The sequence below is a fragment of the Cryptomeria japonica genome, chromosome 3 (genome assembly GCF_030272615.1).
Source record: "Cryptomeria japonica chromosome 3, Sugi_1.0, whole genome shotgun sequence".
Classification (NCBI taxonomy): domain Eukaryota; kingdom Viridiplantae; phylum Streptophyta; class Pinopsida; order Cupressales; family Cupressaceae; genus Cryptomeria; species Cryptomeria japonica.
In genome coordinates, this window is record NC_081407.1 from 154,734,223 (window position 1) to 154,755,622 (window position 21,400).

Below are 21,400 nucleotides of genomic sequence, written 5' to 3' on the forward strand. Positions count from 1 at the left end.
AAGAGTCATCTAGAACATGCATCTTCTTCAAAATAGATGCATTCGTCACTTTACTAATGGTGTGATACAAATTGCTGCAAGCATATACATGGTCTCCCAACCTTCTTGATAAAAATTTACTCATTTCCTTTGACTAAACATGATCCAAAACTGCTTCAGTTCCTCTCATAAGCCAGTGCCCCTACTCCCTGACTCAAGGCTTGAACTAGAAGTGATGCAGTCCAAACATTTATGCTGCCATTCATCTCCAATAATGTCCCCTTTTCCAACTATGGTTAATAGGGTTCCAAATAGTCCGTCTCCCCTCTTCTATTCCTTACGTCAGTCTCTATATTTCCTCACAATATCTTATTCTAGAACAACTTTTTCAGTGGCTGCATTAATACCACCCATGACTTCACTGTCTTTCTCATCTATGCAATATGCAATACATTATTAGCTTCAAATAAGACACTGCCACATGCAAATGAGTATGCATCTAATTCATCTTCCATAACAAACATCCAATATTTTATGTAATTTGTTTCCACATTATTGAATGTCTTTAGGCTGGCTTCTTTACAATGGTCCACACCCTCATAAATGATACCAAAACAAGGGAAGTCCATCAACAATGTGAAGCATGTAAATGATGGGTGCACGCATTTTAAAACTTCACCAGCTTTCTCTCAAAAAATAGAACATAATATGATTAAGTTAACTGGAATAGAATCTTCCGCTCTTTGCTAAAAAGTAAATAACAAAAGATCAGAGAACCAATTTCAACACAATCACTCTTTTCAAAATGATAAGGAAACAAATATTATGTCACATGACTTCAATAACTATTTGAATGCATGCTGCTTATATGTAATGTGAGGCAATGGTTGTTTAAAAAATATGAAACTGTTCTTCCTCTTTGAACTGCAGCAGCATGTATAAAACATAATTTGGATAAACCATCTAGTGTTGAATAATTGCAATGAACCATAGAAGGGCTCCAATAAATATATTACTACTTCTGTGTGTGTGTGTAATAGCAGGGCCCAGCCGAATTTTTGAGGGGGGCCGCCGGGGTGGGGGGTGTGTGTGTGTGTTAATTCGAGGAGTAATTAATAAGCCTGCTAGCCCTTTAGATAGTAGGGGTGGGAACCTAGCCCATAGAACAGTAGGGGCATCCGGAAACGCTGCATTCGGAAGAATAGTTGAACAAGGATAGAAGCTCTAAGTATAAATTAGTTGAACAAGGATGGAAGCTCGTCAAGGCAATAACGGTCGATGGCAGCTACAGCACCTGAACATCCACAGCAAACCTTCACTAGAAAGAATACGATGTACGAATTCTTCAGATTTCTCTTACGGTAAGCAACCCCCAAAAAAAAATTATCAACACATCTCAACTTTCAAATACACCCAAAAGTGATTCTAAATGCTCGTGAGAAAATTTTCGACAGCCTCCTCTTTTCACAACTTCACACACTTCCCACACAAAACATCTCCCTATGAGTCTCCTTCGAAAACATATATTTTCCAAAATACGTGTTTTGTTTTTTTTTAAATCACAAACTTCTGTGCTCTTAATGAAGACGCACAACTTCATCAATTCAGCAAACCACACGCCACAAACTCTTTTTAGATAAAAGAAGAAGGGTCGCTAAACTTTGTTGCCGCCAGCACATAAATTCAGTTCTATTACCAACTATGGTGCCCCTTACAAAATAAAGTGCTTACGACGCAACTCTTATGAATCACAGCAGTCATTTTTTTATTTGAACACTGGCGCTTGGAAGATAGAAAATGCACCATTAATAAAAAATTTGATTTCAAATAAGAAATCATTTTTCATCAAGAAAAAAACGCATGCATACACCAAGTATAGAGGAAACGACCACGGCACACTTAATGCCTACGATAGCACCACCTGTAGCAATAAAGAGAATAAAAGAGGAAGACCAAATTCGGAGCAAAAGCATCTCTGACAGAAACTGCCGACTCTTCAATGAGAGAAAATAAATAAGTCCACTCCCAACTATGAACTCCGAAAATTTAGGAAGCCATAGATTATACATTCAATAGAGTCATATTTGATTTGCTGACAAATAGCTGAAGCTGTCATATTAAAATTCAGAGCAAAAGCGTCTCTGACAGAAACTGCCGACTCTTCAATGAGAGAAAATAAATAAGTCCACTCCCAACTATGAACTCCGAACATTTAGGAAGACATAGATTATGCATTCAATGGAGTCATATTTGATTTGCTGACAAATAGCTGAAGCTGTCATATTAAAATTCAAAAAATAAAACACTTCCAACTCCCATGAAACAAGTGCGTTGAAAATTTATTTAAGCTGATACACAAAGTAAATATAAGAAGGAATCAACTTTGGAAGATTCAAAAAGCTGACATGGCATAGAAGCTGATGTAGCAGCTAACATATGCCGAGTAGGCACACAAGCTGGTCAAGCTCCTCAAACAGGTCAAGCTTTAACAAGAACATCAATGACAAAATGTCCAACACATAGGTTCTTGAGATCCCAACATATTAGGTTTACCTTTTCCTAATGATGGGTTCAATAGGGAGATCTGAGAAAAAGGAACATGAACAACCCATGCAACAGAACTCAAAAGCGTATGGTAAATGAATCCAATGCAAACAACCACTCCTAAATCAAAGCTTCAAATTTTATTCATGAAGCATGTCAGGGCAGCCATCTGACTTAAACTGAAATAAACAAAGATCCTCTTTCCAAAAAAAATGACTACACAATAACTATCCAAATAACTACATGTATTGATTTCAGACAAACTTGACCGATTTTCAAAATTTAATTGAAAGTGAAATAGGCAAAACAAAATGTATTTTGAAATCAGAGGACAAAATGCATTAAAGAGGCATGGACGATGTAGAAACCCTTTTTTCTCCACTGCTGTAATTGATTGTTTTTCAAATTTGGTGTTTTGAAGCTAATAGGCTTTTCTTTGGATTTTTATGAATAACAATGCCAGGCAGAAAATTAAACATGAAATGAAATGCAATAACAGGAAGAATTAACAGCTACAATCTAATTGGAATTTATTCAATCATTTTTTTAAATATATTTCACATTACATTCATACCCGGAATATGGAGGGCAATTTACGTTTGTATTTTCTGGAAATGGCAGCAGCTGTAGGCTGTACAGCAAGCATTAAATAGATTAACTATGCCTTGGGAAGAGTTCCATTAGCCCTCCAATGCAGCGTCTGGACTCCACAAACCCCCACGACCCTTCCCCAAATTATTCAGAATGTTTTAGTGCCTTCAAGCACAAAATCGCCCAAGCCCTAGTTGTACGGCTGCGAGGAAAGTGTACGGCTGGGTAAGGGTGCAATTGGTGTGCAGATATGATGCCTTGTTTCTGCTCTCCAGTCTGCTTACTGTCTGCTTACACACCACCTTTAATCTGCTCAAAAACCTGGGAGAATTCTTGCAAATTAAGCACAATTAGAGCCTCTAAATGAAGCTCTCCTGGATACCAATTTCAACGGATATTCCACCACCTTAATTGGCTACACACTGAAGATTTTATCGTTCTCCAATGGCTGGTTGCTTGCTGAAACCATTGGCTCCTGCTTGCAGAGAGATTTCATGAAGGAAAATGCACAACAATAATGGTTCAATTTTCCCAAGGCAAGGCTTTTATATTTTCCCACTAAGGGGTCGATTTCTCTCAATTAACCCATTTAATAACATTTGAATGTTATTACTTGCATCTCAAATATTTATCTTTTAATACCTTGGGATAAGCGCTCAAAAATAATTAATCATTTGGCCCCCTTTTTAATGATACTTGGACCCTTAAGTTATAACATTATAATGACCCCTTTTATTATTTAATTATAATATGAGCCATTAAAACATTAATATCTCCCTAAATACTTATTATTTTGCTATACCACCTGAAATGGGAGTCAACACCGCTAATCATCATGTGACCAAATGCTCTGCTAAAAATAGAAAGGGGTCCTTCTCGACAAACTCTGACTATAAATAGTAAGTATAGCAAATGAAGTCCAAATGATGCCAAACGAAAGCCAAATCGAAACATACTGAACTCTAGAGACGAAACAAGCCTCAAGAGACCCTCTATACATACTCATTAGCCTACGAGAGTCGGAATAATAGGCTAATCATCCATGTCTGCTAAAATGGGGTCATTACAGAAGATAGAAAAAAGGTTTAGTATGCGAATCAAATACAATAAAACAAAATCAAGATAAGAAAATTGATATTTAATGTTAGATGATGAGTATGCAGTAAAAAGTTATTGGATCATTTGAAACACACACCTAAATAGAAGATTCAAATATTTTCTTATGAAGAATGAAGACATCTTGCTGTTTAGACATGGGCATTGGAAATTTTGTACCAATTGACATGCTGATATGTATTTTTTATATATACAAACTAGCATTATGCTGTTTTGCATGTTTAACTGAGACTAACCTAAAAAGATAGTGCACTAGTTTAAATTTTTAATTAACTGATACTGCAAGCACAACAAATGAAGCACAAAGGGACACAGGAGAACCGAGAAATTACCATGTGAGAATTTGACAAGATCTAGAGTCCAATTGATAGCACAAACAAGAGAGACAAATATTGATAAGAACAAACTGTATTCCTATCAAGATGCAAAATACCCAACTAACTAAGTTGATTGGATTGAATTGAATTGGATTACATAAAATGTAAATGAGCCTGCTTATAAAGCCAAGGCTATGAGAGCACACAAGCATGGCATGTGGCCCAATGAGATACAAGGGTAGGTAAGGGGTAGGTAAGGGGTAGGTAAGGGTACGTAGGAGAAATAATAAAATATTCCACAAGAGGTGGATCACCCACCGAATGTAGAATGTGATAACAAGATAAGACCACAAAAGGTGGAATTTCTCCTACAAGCAACTTCCCTATGTGCACACTCCCCTAAGTGTCTCATATGCAAACTACAATGAAATGCATTATCCTAAGTCAATTTTAGTAAAATGTAATTATGAGCATAATTTACGCCAACATACGAAAAAAAAGAAAAATAAATGCATTGTACTTAACGATTGACCAGAAAGAATTGTGTTAAACGAATCCTTAAATTTGGAAAATCTCACAGTAACCCTTGAAAATCTCTAAATCTCGTAACTTAAGTTTGAGGCAACCATTGAAGCAGGGTAGCTAATATTGCACATGCTCAATTCCTGATAAGAAGTTATTGAGAACTACAAGTAACAATAAATGATATGCGGTATCCAAATATATGCAAACAATTTAAAAGCTCAAATCCACATTCAGTGTATTCAACAGATTAGATATTTGTGGAAATATTTTCGATGCCACTTAGTGGTGTGACTTGTATGTATAATAAATTATAACTAAGTAGCTAGAAGTTGCATTACCTTAACCAATACTTTAGACTTCCCCATAACCTTGACAACTTCACCTACATATGATCCCGGCTCCTGCAGCAACTGTAACTCTTCTCTCAGCATCCTTACTGCTCAAATTAAAAAAGCCAATTGTGAAATTATATATGCTTCCAAAAGATAAAAAATGAAAAAAAACAACAAAATTTGATAGCTTAAGCATTACAAATCATATAAGCATAGGCAGAAATCAAATCATAATAGAAAAAATTAGAACTACCAATCCTTTGGTATTGAATTAGCTCAATGCCCATGGATTTACATCTTATAATCACAAGCCTGCAAAGCTGAAAGTACTGCATCAGTAATGCATTTATCAATATTTTCATATCTACAGTAACGCCATATGATCCAGGTCTCACACAACTGTCCAAAAAGCAGAGATTCATAAAGGAACCAACAAACTCAAACTTACTACCATAAATCTAAGTATTTATCAATTACGGAAATGCACAAACAGAAAATCAAAACAATAAAGCATATAAATACAAGTTTGTAACCAAAATACAGCCTAATCACATAAAAACAACAAATCTAACAAAAGACAAACTCAGAAACAAATAATCGCTACAGATCAAATCATTCAACTTCAAATTCAGAATTTGATATTATTTAGTTTTGAACTCAACAAACTTAAACTTACAGAAACAAAGCATTTAGAAACATGTAATACAAATGGAAATGGAGACAAAGAAGATAAACAAAAAATAAAATCAAATGATATATTGATGGAAAAAGCAACAGCACAACAGGAAGCCCAAGATTCAAGTTCAGTTTCTTGGAATTCAAAACTTTAAATTTTGGAATTTCCAAATTATAAAACTAAAAATTACAGCGACAACACATTTCAATATAGTGTAATAAAATGGAAATGTACGAAAGCATCTAAACAAAAAAGAAAACTAATAGAAATTTAAAAAGAAAAAATAAAGCACAGAAAGAAACTTAAAATTCTATAAACTACAATTTACCTAAACAAAATTTTAAAAAATGCATAATCAAAGTCACCCCTGATATACGGGAACCTGTACAACTAAGTCCACGGACAAGAACTTATTTTCCCCCCAGTTTTTTTGACCTTTTTCCTAAGTTACAAGTTTGGGTTCAGGTTCAGTGGTTGGGTATGTGGATACGGCATGCACAGGCTTACATCTCTCTAATGAATTTGCCAAACTGTATTTTGCATAATTGTTTCACAGTACTCCAGATTTCTACCGCGTATTGTTCTCCAAATTCCTTAATTTGGATCAAATGGTCATAACTGCTGTAGAAGTTGCAAGGGCAGAGCGCTTTTTTGGGAGTGTTTGATAAATTATTGGGAAGTTAGACACATTATCGAAGCTTTGTAGAAAACACAAGGGGCTATGGAATTAATCTTATAAGACATTTTTTAAGTATTGTGAACGTATATGCGCAATTAGCTGGAATTTTTACCCACAAGGAAATTCTCCAGGGTACCTTGGTCTCATTGTTATGGTGTCTAAATCTCTTTTCTCTTTCATTTCATTCGCTTCAGCATTTCCGTCATTGTGCTCTCACATTTTAAGACTAGCCATATCCATCGTTGACTCCTAGAGTGCAACATTGTCGTCCTAGATTGGGGATAAAAAAATGATATTATAAAAAAATATTTAGTCTCGTTTCTATTCCATTTCTATATTAATGAATGGCTACCATCTAATATCTATCTTTTCTTTTGTAAGGTAGTCTTGGTATATGTGATGATGCATTGGAACAAAGAGAGGCAAAAAGGACTGCAAAATAAATTCCAAACACTATGATTACTCTTATATCTTATAAAGTTCTTGTAAAACAATTGTTGAAGGAATGAAAACAACATCAAAAACAGCAAGGACATTACTTTAAGCAGTCATATCAAATGCATATAACTAAATTATACAATTGAATGTCTTACAGGTCAAATTAGCCTACAGGACATTAAAAGTGGTCGTTAGTAGTTTCAAGTAATATGTTGTGGAACTTCTCTATGCTTATAGCGAGTCTTATCCATCTAATAATTTGGTATCTTCACTTGGAGGTGGCCTCAACAAAACTACATTTACCTCTTTTTTTTAACAAAGCAAGTGGCACATCCTCAATAGTTGAGGGTTTCATTCTAGCATAATACTCTTAACTTCCTGTGGCATCTAAACTAAATGTTTCCGCAAGGGCACAGTTTACTGAATAAACGATAATAACAATAATTATTGTCTCTCCAAGGCATATTTTCCAATTCTACGAAGAAGTTTATTGCAGAGTAGAAAATCTAATAACTTAACGTACCCTTGGAATTAAGATCATTGCGCTGGGCCTCGAGGCGGTTAAGATTGTGGGTTTTTTGACGGACCTGAAGCTGCAGGTCATGAATGTGCTGCAGGTAATATTGACGCAAACCCTCGCCTTGTTTCACCATTTTGTTATTGGGCTTGTGTTGTTTCGCTGTCTCTGCTCGTCTTCCAGTTTCAATTACTCCAACTTCTCAAACCCTCACAAAACTCGATTGCAAATTAAAATTTGAAAGAGGTGGGGCAATTTGGCGAGGATAGAGATTTGAGAGGGTTACCGAAAGTTATTTGGGCCGCCTCAAAATTAGAGAACAGAATAAAGCAACTGTCAAGTATTTGTCTTTTTAGTAGTGTTGTTGACATAAAAGTAAGTTTATAATAAATTTATTTTATCTCAATTCTTAAATTAAATATATTTAATTAACTAGCAATCGCATCTTAGTGTGCACTGGGTATGTCAAGAGGTGTGAAAGGTCAATTAGGGCAAAATTGGTCAATTTTTTGCACAAATTTGTGTAGTACATGAGATCAATTGGTAGGCCAAATTTAGAAAATAATGTTGCTTGTGCAACAAAGGTCTCAATGAAGAAGTGATGGTTTCAAATCCACTTTGCATCCTCTTACAAAGTTATAATTAAGGTTCCAATTGTTGTCGGGAATAATCATTATGTTATGTTGTTATATTATGTTTATGTTGTCGTCGGTAATAATGAGTTACGACGGTCAGTTAGTTAGCCGACGGGTAGGTAGTTGGAGTCGCGACGGTTGTGTCGCACCCCTTCGGCTGTCATATATTGTACCACCTCCGGGTGTTGGGGGACATGTAATGTTAGTCGTGTCACATGTAATGTTGACGACAGATTATAATATGAACATCTTTTGACATTAATGGAAAGCTACATCCTTTGTAATTGCATTGTGCATTGCTATTTAGTTTCTGTATTCTTCCTGTTTACCCAGTGAGGTAAACATTTGGCGCCGCTGCCTAGACGAACTCAGGAACGGAAGACACGGATGGCGCACAGACACAATGGGCCTACCCGTTGGTGAAGTAAACCCGGAGAACCGACGACAGCAAATTTTACGAGAATTTCATGAGCGCCAGGATGACGGACGTAGGGAAGACGGACGAAGGACAAATAATCCTTAAATTGTGAAAGGAGAGAAATAAAGAACACTGTTAGAAGCAGAAGAATTATGTTGATTGTATACAAAAGAATGAATTAATAAAGACGTGTTGTGTTTTGATTTATGTGTTGAGAAACATGAAATTGTATCACAATTAATGCCCAATTTACTGAATAAAGACAGAAATAAGAAATTAGAAACCGACGAGTGGGAGGCTGAGCAGAAGGCTTTGATTCTGGAACAACATGTAGAACGTAGACGGAGGCTGAGGCAACCTGCCGAAGGACGACCTGCCGAAGGGTTGCCCGAAGGGAACCAAGGAGGTGTCACGGAAGGTGCAGAAGCCGAGGGGAATTTCTACGCGTCGCCAGACTACGGTAGAGCGAGAAGCCTTGAAGAGTTTTTGGAGGAAACTAGGTTACGGAGAGAACTAGTTGAAGAGACTCGAGATCGGTTCAAAAACTTATCTCTCACGCCACAAAGGGAGGATCACCGAAGGGAGCCGGGCACGGGTGACGACGAAGCGCCACAAAGGGAGGATCACCGAAGGGAGCCTGGCACGGGTCACGACGAAGGGGAAGTTAACCGCACGGTAGGTATAAGGCAGAACACCGTACCTTCGGTCACCACCACAGGAGACATCAGCGGCATCGGAGGAAGTAACCGCACGGTAGGTACAAGGCAGAACACCGTACCTTTGGTCACCACCACAGGAGGCATCAGCGGCATCGGAGGGAGCAGCACCGGAGGGCAGACACAGCCACAACCACCTCCAAGTAGATGATTTCCATCAATGGCAACCAAACAGAAGTTACCCAAATTCAACGGGGATAGCAAAGATGATCCCGCACGGCATTGCCGTACATGCGAAACCATCTGGACAGCCAACGGGGTGACTGACCAGGGTGAATGGATGAAGCAGTTCCCCGCCACACTGAGAGGAGTGGCTATTGACTGGTATGCAGACTTGGATAAAACCAGTGTAACTACGTGGGATGAATTGAAGAAAGCATTCGAGAAGGAATTCCGGCTTCTCCGGGATGATAACGAGATAGTTTCCGAAATCTACGGAACAAAGCAAGGAAAGAAGGAGACCGTATGGGCGTACGGGCGCCGACTAAAAGAGTTAGTCGGGAAAATGGAAAGCCAACCGGCCGATGGCTTGAAGAAGAGGTGGTTTGTCGAGGGTTTGAACCCTAAGCTACGACGGAAGATGAAAATTGTGCCTCCAACATCCTACGACGACGCATACAACCGGGCCATGGACCTGGAAAGTGAAAATAAGACGGCCAAAAAGAAGAAGAATAGATCTTCATCATCATCTGAAGATGATGACACATCGGAAGAAGAAAGTAGTAGTGACGAGAAGCCGAGGAAGAAAGTCACAACCCTTCAAAAAGATATGGAAAGGATGTTAAAAGAATTTAAGACAATGAAGGGGACTACAAGTAAGGACGATGAACTATGGTGCACGGAGTGTAAGGAGAGCGGCCACACGAAAGGTGCCTGTCCCAAGAAGGCATTCTGCGACATCTGCCAGATTATGGGGCATTCTACGAAGGAATGTCCATACAATCTGAAGGCACGTAACCAGCAAGTGCTCTTTGTGCAGGAGCAGCCATCCACATCGGAGGCAAACAATAATGCATCATCTGGAGGATACCGGGACAACAGACGCGGCGGCGGAAGGAATAGCAACAATACCAATAACGGAAGCCGTATCCAGTATGACGCCAAGGGCCGGCCAATTATCCAATGTAGGGCCTGTAATCAGTGGGGGCACTTCGCCCGTGATTGCACGAAGGAAGCCACCCCTCAACACCTCTGTCGTTGGTGCGGGCCAGGCGACCATGAGGACGCAAATTGCCCGCAGGCAAGGGTTAATCTCCTCAACATTGAGAAGGCTGAGAAGACTGGTGAGAAAGAAGTACTGGCGATCACCCGCGCCCAGACGAAAAAAGCCACTTATCCCGACCCCCGTACGGAGAAGGAGAGATTACGGGAGGCAAAGGCCAATATTGAACGTGAGATGATGACCGAACGACGGGACAACGAGGTGGCGAGTACATCATTCCGTACGGAAGTGAAAAATAACATCATTGAGCAAATCTTGCAGATAGAGGTGCCGATAAAGGTAAAAGACCTTCTAGACTCTATGCCACAATTGAGGACTGCCATCCTCACCAATGTGCAAAGCACCGCATCGTCGAGTGCACCACAGGTAGGGGTTCCCGCCACCGCTACGAAGAGTACACCACAGGTGGAGGTTTCCGTCAGCCCTTCGACTGACCCGATGTTACTAGCCGTGAGCAGTGGTAGACACCCAGCTGTGGTAGAAATGCGTATCCGTGGGACCATTTTGAAGGACACCATTGTGGACGGTGGATCTGGGGTGAATGTACTACTAGAAGAAACATGGAAGCGGCTAGGGAAGCCCACCCTGTGGCCACCCACATTCAACCTGGTGGGAGCGGACCAACACGGCATTAAGCCACTCGCCCTGTTGATGGCCCAACAAGTGACAATTGGTACACAACCATTCTTGTTAGATTTCGTGGTTATTCCCTCGAAGAAGAAAGGCTATGACGCCATCCTGGGGAGAGCGTGGTTGATCAATGCGAGGGTAAACCACAACTGGAAGAAAAATACACTTTCCATGGAGAAGGGAGGGCGGAAATATACCATTGACCTACACACCCAAAATGTCGACGAAGAGCTCGCCTCTTCCGACTCGGAGGACTCTAATAAAGGGGAAGGGGGTCCCGATGAAAGTAAGGGCAAGAACGCGATGGAGCCGAACAGTGAAGGGGTGCTTGAATTGGAGGGATGTTCTGAAGATGAGAGATGCTCACTTAATGGGCTCTTCCACTGGCAGATGGAAGATTACGAAATATTCCAAAGCTACAGGCTCGAAGTAGAGGAACCAGAGCAACCAACAGAGGTGTACCTGCCGGAATACAAAGAATATTGGAAGGGAGACACCCCAAACCCTAGCGACATAGATAATTCGAAGAGTGTTGGCGATGATTGGAACCTTGTGTGGAAGACCGCAGTCTTCAAAATATTTATTATTCTTCTTCTTCTTCTTATGTACGAGAAGGAGACCATGGTCCCTGTAGAATTTGTGGTTCCAGGTCTTCGGATGGCCATGGAAAATAAACTTGCCACCAATAGGTTCAAATTGAAACCCTACCACGAGAAGCGCGTAGGGAACCTAAGAGGCCGGAAGGACACCCGGGAGTCTGGAGGGGGACCCGAGAGGATGGAAGGGGACTCGAGAGGCCGGGCAGGCGACTCGCCAGGTATAGGACCAAAACAAGAGACTCTCGAGCGAGGAAAACCGAGAAGGATGAAGGGCAATCCTAAAGACATGGGACCCGAGCAGACGACTCTCTAAGACATCTAAATTAGGAGATGAGGAAAAAAAAAAAAAAACGAACGTACGGTTGTATGACAGGCGACCGTACGGTCAAAAAAAAAAATTTAAAAAGAAAGAAAGAAAAAGTGGCCACCGTACGGTGGACACAGCAGATGGCACCACCGTGCGGTGGAACCACCGTGCGGTGGCACCACCGACGGTGGCACCACCGACGGTGGGACCACCGTGCGGTGGCACCACCGACGGTGGGACCACCGTGCGGTGGACCCACCGACGGTGGCACCATCGTGCGGTGGAGCCACCGTGCGGTGGAAGCCACCGAAGGCCGCGGGAATATAAACGCCGCACAGCAGCCGATGAACAAAACACCACGCCACGCCGCGCAAAGGAAGAAAAAAATGAACGCCGAGGAGAGGAGAAGCCGCCACGTCGAGCAAAGGAAAAAAGGAACAACACACCGCACACGGAGGATAGAAAGAAGACACGCACACCGCACAACACCGACCACGCACCGCACGGCCTGATCAACACGCACAGCAAGGGTTATGCACACCAACGCGCAGCAGCCTTAAAAAAAAAACAAAAAAAAATGACGACGGCCAGATTTCAAATGATTTGCTAGAGTTTGAAGCCAGGACACTGGAAATTCAGAGTAGAAAAGAAAGGTTTTTGGCATCTTGAAATATCACAGAAATGCAGTGCGCCATGGACTTTCGTGGGGTTCTGAAGGTTGTAAATTGGTGTTGGCGGCGGGGGCGCTGCTCCTCGACCCCGCCCTGTACTGCGACAGGGAGCGCACCTGGGGCGCTGCCCCAGGACCCCGCGAGGGGCGCTGCCCCTCGACCCCGCGGGGGCACTGCCCCAGACCCTGCGAGGGGCGCTGCCCCTCGACCCCGCTGGGGCGCTGCCCCAGACCCCGCGAGGGGCGCTGCCCCTCGACCCCGCTGGGGGCGTTGCCCCCAGACCCCAGTTTATTTTTAAGCTACAGAATACCACGAGAAGTGTCGTGCTTGTCCGTACTGTGAGAAAGAAGCCTGCAACTAAGCATTGGCGGGGAAGAAATAAGTCGTAGAGGGAGACGGATTTGGAGGTTGCAAACAAACAAAGTTTGAGGGAAGGCATTGCAAGTCCGCGCAGTCGTACGACAACAGGGAGTTATTCAGTTCAGTTTTTAGCCTTTGGGGAGTGTGATGGAGGATTTGAGGTGTCTCCTAGCATTTGTGCCAGTGGATCGTGGCCACCTCCAGGCATGACTGGTATGCTTTGAGGAACTCGGAGGATGTCTCGGCTGGACGTGAGGTTGCCGTGGTGGATGCACAGAGGGCTCGGGAGGAGCTGACCACCAGGTTGGAGGCAATAGTCGTGTGAGACTTAGTTCAGCGTACCCAGGAGAGTAGCACGGGTGGCTATCGAGGACAAATTGGCTAGGGAGACAGTATCAATTGAGTAGCAGTTGGTGGAAGTTGAGACTGAAAAACATGTTTTGCAGACAAGTTTGGGTTAGGCACAGGAGGACTGTGATGGCAAAGGAAGCAATATTGGTGAAATCTGCACTTGAGCATCGGCTGGTAGCAGAAAAGGTTTTCAGGCGAGGACGCAGCAAGTGTATAAGATCTGGGCCTGACTAGCGTCAGTAGTTCCTGCCGTTCATCTCTATTTTGTATTAAGTCGTCGGAGTCGACTTCTTTTCTTGGGGGGGATGATGTTGTCGGGAATAATCATTATGTTATGTTGTTATATTATGTTTATGTTGTCGTCGGTAATAATGAGTTACGACGGTCAGTTAGTTAGCCGACGGGTAGGTAGTTGGAGTCGCGACGGTTGTGTCGCACCCCTTCGGCTGTCATATATTGTACCACCTCCGGGTGTTGGGGGACATGTAATGTTAGTCGTGTCACATGTAATGTTGACGACAAATTATAATATGAACATCTTTTGACATTAATGGAAAGCTACATCCTTTGTAATTGCATTGTGCATTGCTATTTAGTTTCTGTATTCTTCCTGTTTACCCAGTGAGGTAAACACCAATTATAACTAAAACAAAACTATTCAATTATGAAGATAATCGAGTTCCATAACCAACAAACTCATGTTATGTTTGCAATTAGGTGAGAGGGAGAGAGAGGTAGAGGGGGGGAAGCAAGAGAGAAAGAGAGAGAGGTAACGAGATAAATATAGAGATATAGATAGAGATGGAGATGAAATGAATATGAAGATGGAGAAAGGGAGAGAGATGTGGAGGGAAAAAGATAGAGAAGACATGTATATAGATAGAGTGGGGAGAGAAAGATAGCTCGATAGAAAGGAAGATAGAGTGAGAGAGGAAGAGGATAAAATAGATAGAGAGATAAAGATATAAAGATAGGGGGATAAAGAGGTCTATAAAGGAATATGGAGTGATAAAGACATATATAGATGGTGAGATAGAGTGATAGAGATATAGAGATATAAGGAGACATGGAGAGAGGGAGAGATGGAGAGAGATACAAAGATTGATATATAGATATAGAGAGAGAATTAGAGATAGATAAATAGATATGAAGGGAGAGGGAGCGAAGTATGGGGAGATAGAGGAAGAGATAGACATATATTGGAAGAGGAGCGAGAGATAGATATATACAAGAAAAGAAAGGGAGAGAGAGGTAGTGATAAAAAGATAAATAGTGGGTTACAGAGGGAATGAGGGAGGGAGAGATAGGGGGAAATAGAGAGAGATGAAGAGATATAGATAGAGGGAAATATAAAGAAATTAAGAGGGATAGGGAGAGAGACAGAGATAGAGAGAGGGAGGGAGAAATAAGGAGTGTGTGTTTATAAGTTAGAGAGAGAGAATAAAAAGAGAGAGATATAAAAATTAAAATTTAAAGATAATTATTCTACAATAAATTAAAAATTAATAAGACAAGTGCATAAAACAAATTAATTCTATTGTCTTTTAAAATCATTATTTGTAACTTCATAAGACAAAAATAATTAAAATTAAATTTTAACTTAGTGTAAATTAAACCTTAGAAGAAGATGATGATGAATAGAATAATTAAATTAAAAAAAGATAGAATATCCTAATAAAAGAAGATTAAATTAAAATATATTCTTATCAAAAAAGATAGATTTCTAATTCAAAAAATAAGTATTCTACAATAATTAAAATTTTAACAAGTGCCACATAGTGGCGAGTACTTGCCATCATAGTATTGTAATAAAAATATTTGTTCTAATTTTTAATTATTATAATTTAGAATTGTAATAAAAATATTGAAAATTTTAATTATTATAGTTGTGAATCATTGTTATTTTAAAATTATATTAGAATAATTATATTTATGTAATATTAACTACAACTATTATTTTAATAAAATAATATAAACTAACAATAGCACTTTGGTGTGCAATGTGTATGCCAAAGAGGTGTGGAAGGTCGATTGGGGAAAATTTGGTCTACTTTTTGGGATAAATTTGTGAGTGTGTGAGGTCAATTTGTGATGTTGTTTGTACAACAAGGGACTTAATTGAGAGGCCATAGCTTAAAATCAACTATGCATCCACTTATAAGGATTCAATCATAACTGAAATGAACCTTTGAATTGAGAAGATAATCAAGTTTTATTAGCAACAGGCTCATATTATCTTTGCAATAGGGTGAGGGTAAGAGTAAGGTTGATATAGGGCTAGAAAGAGGGATATATAGAGGGGTAAGAGTGAGAGATAGATTGATAAAGAGATAGATATAAAGATAGAGAAGAAGATGAAGATATAGTTGGAGTCGAAGATAGAGATGGAGAATGGGGAGAGGAAGATGGAGAGAAGGAGAGAGATATGAGAGAGATAGAGAGAGAGGGGAGAGGAATATATAGATATGCAAGGGAAAAAAAAATAGTTGGAGAGAGATGAAGATATAGAAAGATAAAGATAGAGATAGGAAGTGATATAGAGAGAGAGGGAGAGATATAGTGGTACAGAGAGATATAGATAGAGGGATAGATGAAAGAAGTGATAGGGAGAGATAGATATAGAGAGGAAAAGAGATATGAATATAAAGGTCCAAAAAGAGGGAGAATGAGAGAGAGAGATGGATGGATAGAAAGAGGCATGTCTAGAGATTAGGGGGATAGATGAAGATAGAGGTAGAGATGAAGATAGAGAAAAAGAGGAGGGAAATTAGATAGGGCAAGGGAAAGGGGGAGATAAAGATAGAAAGAGAGGAGATAGAGAGGGAGAGACAAAAAGGAAGAGATAGAGAGAGATATATAAAGGAAGAGGGAGAGATGATACATATATATGGTGAGATAGAACAAGAGAGTTATATATATATATATATATATATATATATATATATATATATATATATATATATATATATATATATATATATATATATAGAGAGAGAGAGAGAGAGAGAGAGAGAGAGAGAGAGAGATAGGGAGGGAATGAGGGAGGGAGAGATGGAGAGAAATAGAGAGGAGGGTAAGGTAAAGAGAGGGATGGCCCAAAGAGAGAGAGTGGGGGAAATTGATATAGATAGAGGAAAATATAGATAGATAGAGAGGGATAGAGAGAGAGAGAGATATAGATATATGTATAGAAAGAGATAGATAGACGAGCCAAAGAGAGATGGAGAGAAACATAGAAAAGATATATTGTACAAGAGATATGGAGCAAATGAGAGAGGGGGGGCAAGAGTGAGAGAAAGGAGCTGACAAAAACAAGTAATAGAGAGAGAAAGGTTTAAACTTTAGAGAGAGGGAGAGAGATAAAGAGGGGGAAAGATAGAGATAGAGAGAGGGAGAGAGGGAGAAACATGGAGTGTGTGTATATACATTAGAGACAAAAGTAGAGAAATATAAAAAGAGGGAGTGATGGGGAGATAGGGAGAGATCAGATGGAAAGAGGGAGAGAAGCGATATATAAGGATATAAAGAAATAGATATATGGATAGAAAGGATCTAGAGAGTAAATATAACTTGTAAAATATAGAGGGGGTGAGCAAGAGGGAGAGATAGAAGGAGAGGAAATGGGGGAGAGGAAGAAATGGAGATAGAAAGATGGTGAGAATTAGAGAGGGGAAGATAGAGAGATAGAAAGATAAAGATATAGGAAGTGATATATGGAGAGAGAGAGAGAGAGAGAGAGAGAGAGAGAGAGAGAGAGAGAGAGAGAGAGAGAGAGAGAGAGAGAGAGAGAGAGAGAGAGAGAGAGAGAGAGAGGAATATGAGTGTATAATATCTAGAGATAGTGAGATATAATAAAGACAGGGAGGGAGAAATGGGTTGGAGTGTGTGTTTGTAAGAAATAGATATATGGATAGAAAGGATCTAGAGAGTAAATATAACTTGTAAAATATAGAGGGGGTGAGCAAGAGGGAGAGATAGAAGGAGAGGAAATGGGGGAGAGGAAGAAATGGAGATAGAAAGATGGTGAGAATTAGAGAGGGGGAGATAGAGAGATAGAAAGATAAAGATATAGGAAGTGATATATGGAGAGAGAGAGAGAGAGAGAGAGAGAGAGAGAGAGAGAGAGAGGAATATGAGTGTATAATATCTAGAGATAGTGAGATATAATAAAGACAGGGAGGGAGAAATGGGTTGGAGTGTGTGTTTGTGTCAGTGAGAGAGATATAGATATAAAGATAAGGATGGAGTAAGACAAAATATGTGTGAGTAAAATATATATAGAGATAGATATAAAAAGGAAGAAAGATATACAAAAAAATAGAAGGGGGGAGAGGGAGAGAGATGATATAGAAGTAGAGAGAGAGAGAGAGAGAGAGAGAGAGAGAGAGAGAGAGAGAGGGGGGGGGGGGGGGAAGAGAGGTAAGGAGATATAGATAAAGGAGAGAGATGGAGATGGAGATAATAATCAAATAACATGCTACCATCAGTTTAACTTCCCAAAGACATATGATATCATTAAATTATTGACATGAAATGAGTAATCAAAAGTTAGTTACTCTTTCTTTCTCTCTTGCTCTAAACATTTAATTTAGGTGTTAAGATGAAATTTATTTTATTATATAAATTAAAATAAAATTTAAATATAATTATTCTATAATAAACAAAATTTAAATAAGACAAAATGTATAAATTCTAATATAATTTAATTATTATTTGTAATTCCATTAAAAAACACAAATAATTAGAATACAACTTTAACTTAATTAAAAATAAACCCTTAAAAGAAGAAGTGGATGAATTAGAATAAATAATAGAAGATAATATTAAAAGAAAATAGCAAGAAAAGAAAGATTTTAATTCAAAATATAATTATTCTATCATAATTATAATTTTAATAAGACAAATAATTATAGATTAATTATAATAATTTTTAATTATTATAAAAAGACATAAATAATCAATATAAATCTAAGCGATTAATTCTATAGTCTTCATTCTTCTCCCCAATTTTAAACCATTGATTTCAATAAGTAGGTGGTTCACTTCATATAGGGAATGCTTCAACATAATAATTATAATATAATACAAATTTTATAGTGAAAATATATATTTTTCTTAAAAGCATAATCTTAATTTAATTTAAAGAAATCTTAATTTAATTTAAAGAAATTATATAATTATAATTATAATAATTAAATGAATCTCAAATATAATTACTTGTTTGTAATATAATATTATATTATTTTTTATATTTATCTAATATTAATTATAACTAGTTTTAAAAAAATAACTATTAATAATTATAAAAGTAAAAATAGACATTTTTTAAATAACTTAATGAAAAATATTTAATTTTATGACTAAAAGTTATTAAGTTGTTTTGTATATATTAAAATGATTAAAAGATTTATGAGTTTCAAAAAGTATTAAAAAATAGAATGATTTCAAAAAATATATAAAATATAATTATAAAGAATACATATAATAATTATGTTTATTTTTTAATAGAAATATTTGTATTTATTTTTCATTTAATTCCATTTAAACAAAATTAAATCCTTAAACTTGGTTTTATTATCTATATTTCAAGATAAAAAAATAATTTGGTTTTTTTGATCGGTAATGTTGTGATTTTTTATTTATTAAGAATGCTTTTAATTGGAGCTACAAACCAGTGGGGGTCACAATGGGGGACCCCCTCCCCAAGGGATTACATGATGAGGTATTAACACCTCCTCGGTGATTTGAATGCCACTCTTACATATATTTGTTATACCCATCTCTCCTTATCACTCCATACGCCTTATCTCTCCATACATCTCCTTATCACTACATTACAATTCTCCTTATCTCTCCAACACGGACTTTCTTGCTCCTTAAACTAGCAGGGGGCCATCATGAATCATCGGTATTTTTTGGCACGAGAGGGACTGCAACACGAGGAAGAGGCGTCGGGGGCAGAGCAAAGTCAATGTAGGTTGAGGCAGCCAAGATCGTCCAGCGTGGCATGAACACCACAGTGAGAGTAGGCCAAGCTCCACTGCGAAAGGGAACGAAACAGCAGTCGAAACCGCGAACATAGGTACACGGGCAAAGAAAGGGATATTAACACCCCCGCAGTAGTCGGTAGTCAAAGTGTCAGATTGCCAAGTCAGCGACTCCTTGCACGAACAACTGCAGTGAAAACCACCTCAAAACATCAACAAGTCCGAAGAATCGAACTCAAGACCTCCATATTAACATGGAGTTTGCAACACCGTTGCACTGCGGGGTCATCCTAGATAAAAAATAATTATTAAAATTTATATGCTTATTTAGAAAATATATTTTATTTACAATATTATAAATGATGAAAAATGAAAAAAACTATTTAAAATAGACATTTCAGTTTTTAATATACAAAAAAATCCAAAAAAAAACTAAAAAAATCTATCATCCCTAAAAATTTGCTCCTATAGGGGATGACCCCGCGGTGCAACGGTGTTGCACACTCCGTGTTAATATGAAGGTCTTGTGGTCGAGTCTTCGGGCTTGCTTGTTGTTGGAACCCTTGCAGGTATTGACCAGACTCTAACGGAAGGTGTAGACGTGGCTCGTTGACCAGGACAATTAGCGATTATGCAGGGGTGTTAATGCCCATTGTTTGCAGTCTTCGGTGTGCAGACAAGGCTTCCCGTCAGACGGTCAAACCAGTACGGTGGTGGCAATGACTAGAGAGATATGGACACCTGACTTGGAGAGATAAGGTGGTGGCCCGAGCTTCAAGGGTGGAGAGATAAGGTGTTATCGTGAGTGAAATATAACTAATGCTTAGAGGTATTAATACCTTAGATATGTAAGGCGGGGATGAGGCCCCCTGATTTGTGGCCTCACCTGGTGATTGGACCAGGCTAAAAATCCATGTCACCGATCAAAAAAAAAAAATTGCTCCTATAACACCAAATTTTTTAAACCAATCATAGTGTAGATAAATAATTTTTACAATATGTCAAATTTGAAAATATAAATCTTAACTTTACAAACACCAAGTTTTTTTTTTGAAGAAAAAATAATAATCACTTTTGATTGGTGCAAACTAATTGAATAAAGCAGTCAAATGCAATAGTATTGCCTACGGTAAGTACTAATAAGACAAATAACTGTAAATTAAATGAATTCTAATAATTTGAAATTATTATTTGTAATTTCATTAAAAAACATAAATAGTTAAAGTAAGATTTTCACTTAATGAAAAATTAATCATTTAAAAAAGTAGAAAAAGTAGTTAATTAATTCTTTTTAATTTTATTTTTTTATCTATTCCACTTGTCAAACTTCAAAAAAACTATGGAATATCCAAATAAAAGATGATACCATTAAAAGATATTATTATTAAAAACAAAAAATAGTAGAGTTTTCTTTTGTACACGTTTTTTTTCTTCTAATTAATCATATTAAAATATATTTTTTTAGATTTGTATCACTTTTTTAAAATCAATATTAATGTAAACACACAATTGAGATCAGTTCAATCATCTTGCATCCTTCTAGTCAATTTTGAACCATTGATTTCAATAAGTAAGTTGAAAACTTCATATAGGATATGCCTTCGACATAATTATAATATTAATCATAAAGTTAAAGAAAAATTATATAAATAAAATTTTAATGTAATTATAATAAAAATAAAAGTTTAAACTTAATTCTTAATTATAACTATTACAAAAAATTAATAAATGTTAATATTAAATTTATAATCGTAAGAAAATTATTTTTTAACACTAATTAATTTGTCAAG

General features: G+C 38.1%; 1 protein-coding gene across 1 annotated transcript in view; it reads right to left on the minus strand.

Annotated features, from left to right (window-relative positions):
* LOC131043892 (26S proteasome regulatory subunit 8 homolog A) overlaps positions 1-8,051 on the minus strand; it is a 43,946-nt gene extending 35,895 nt beyond the window's left edge. Inside the window, exons 1-2 of the mRNA XM_057977122.2 lie at positions 7,721-8,051; positions 5,411-5,508 (exon numbers count right to left, since the gene is read on the minus strand). Of these exons, the coding sequence (XP_057833105.1) occupies positions 5,411-5,508; positions 7,721-7,850 (228 nt within the window). The 5' untranslated portion in view covers positions 7,851-8,051. The remainder of the gene's footprint in view (positions 1-5,410; positions 5,509-7,720) is intronic.
* Between the last annotated feature and the right edge of the window lie 13,349 nt (positions 8,052-21,400).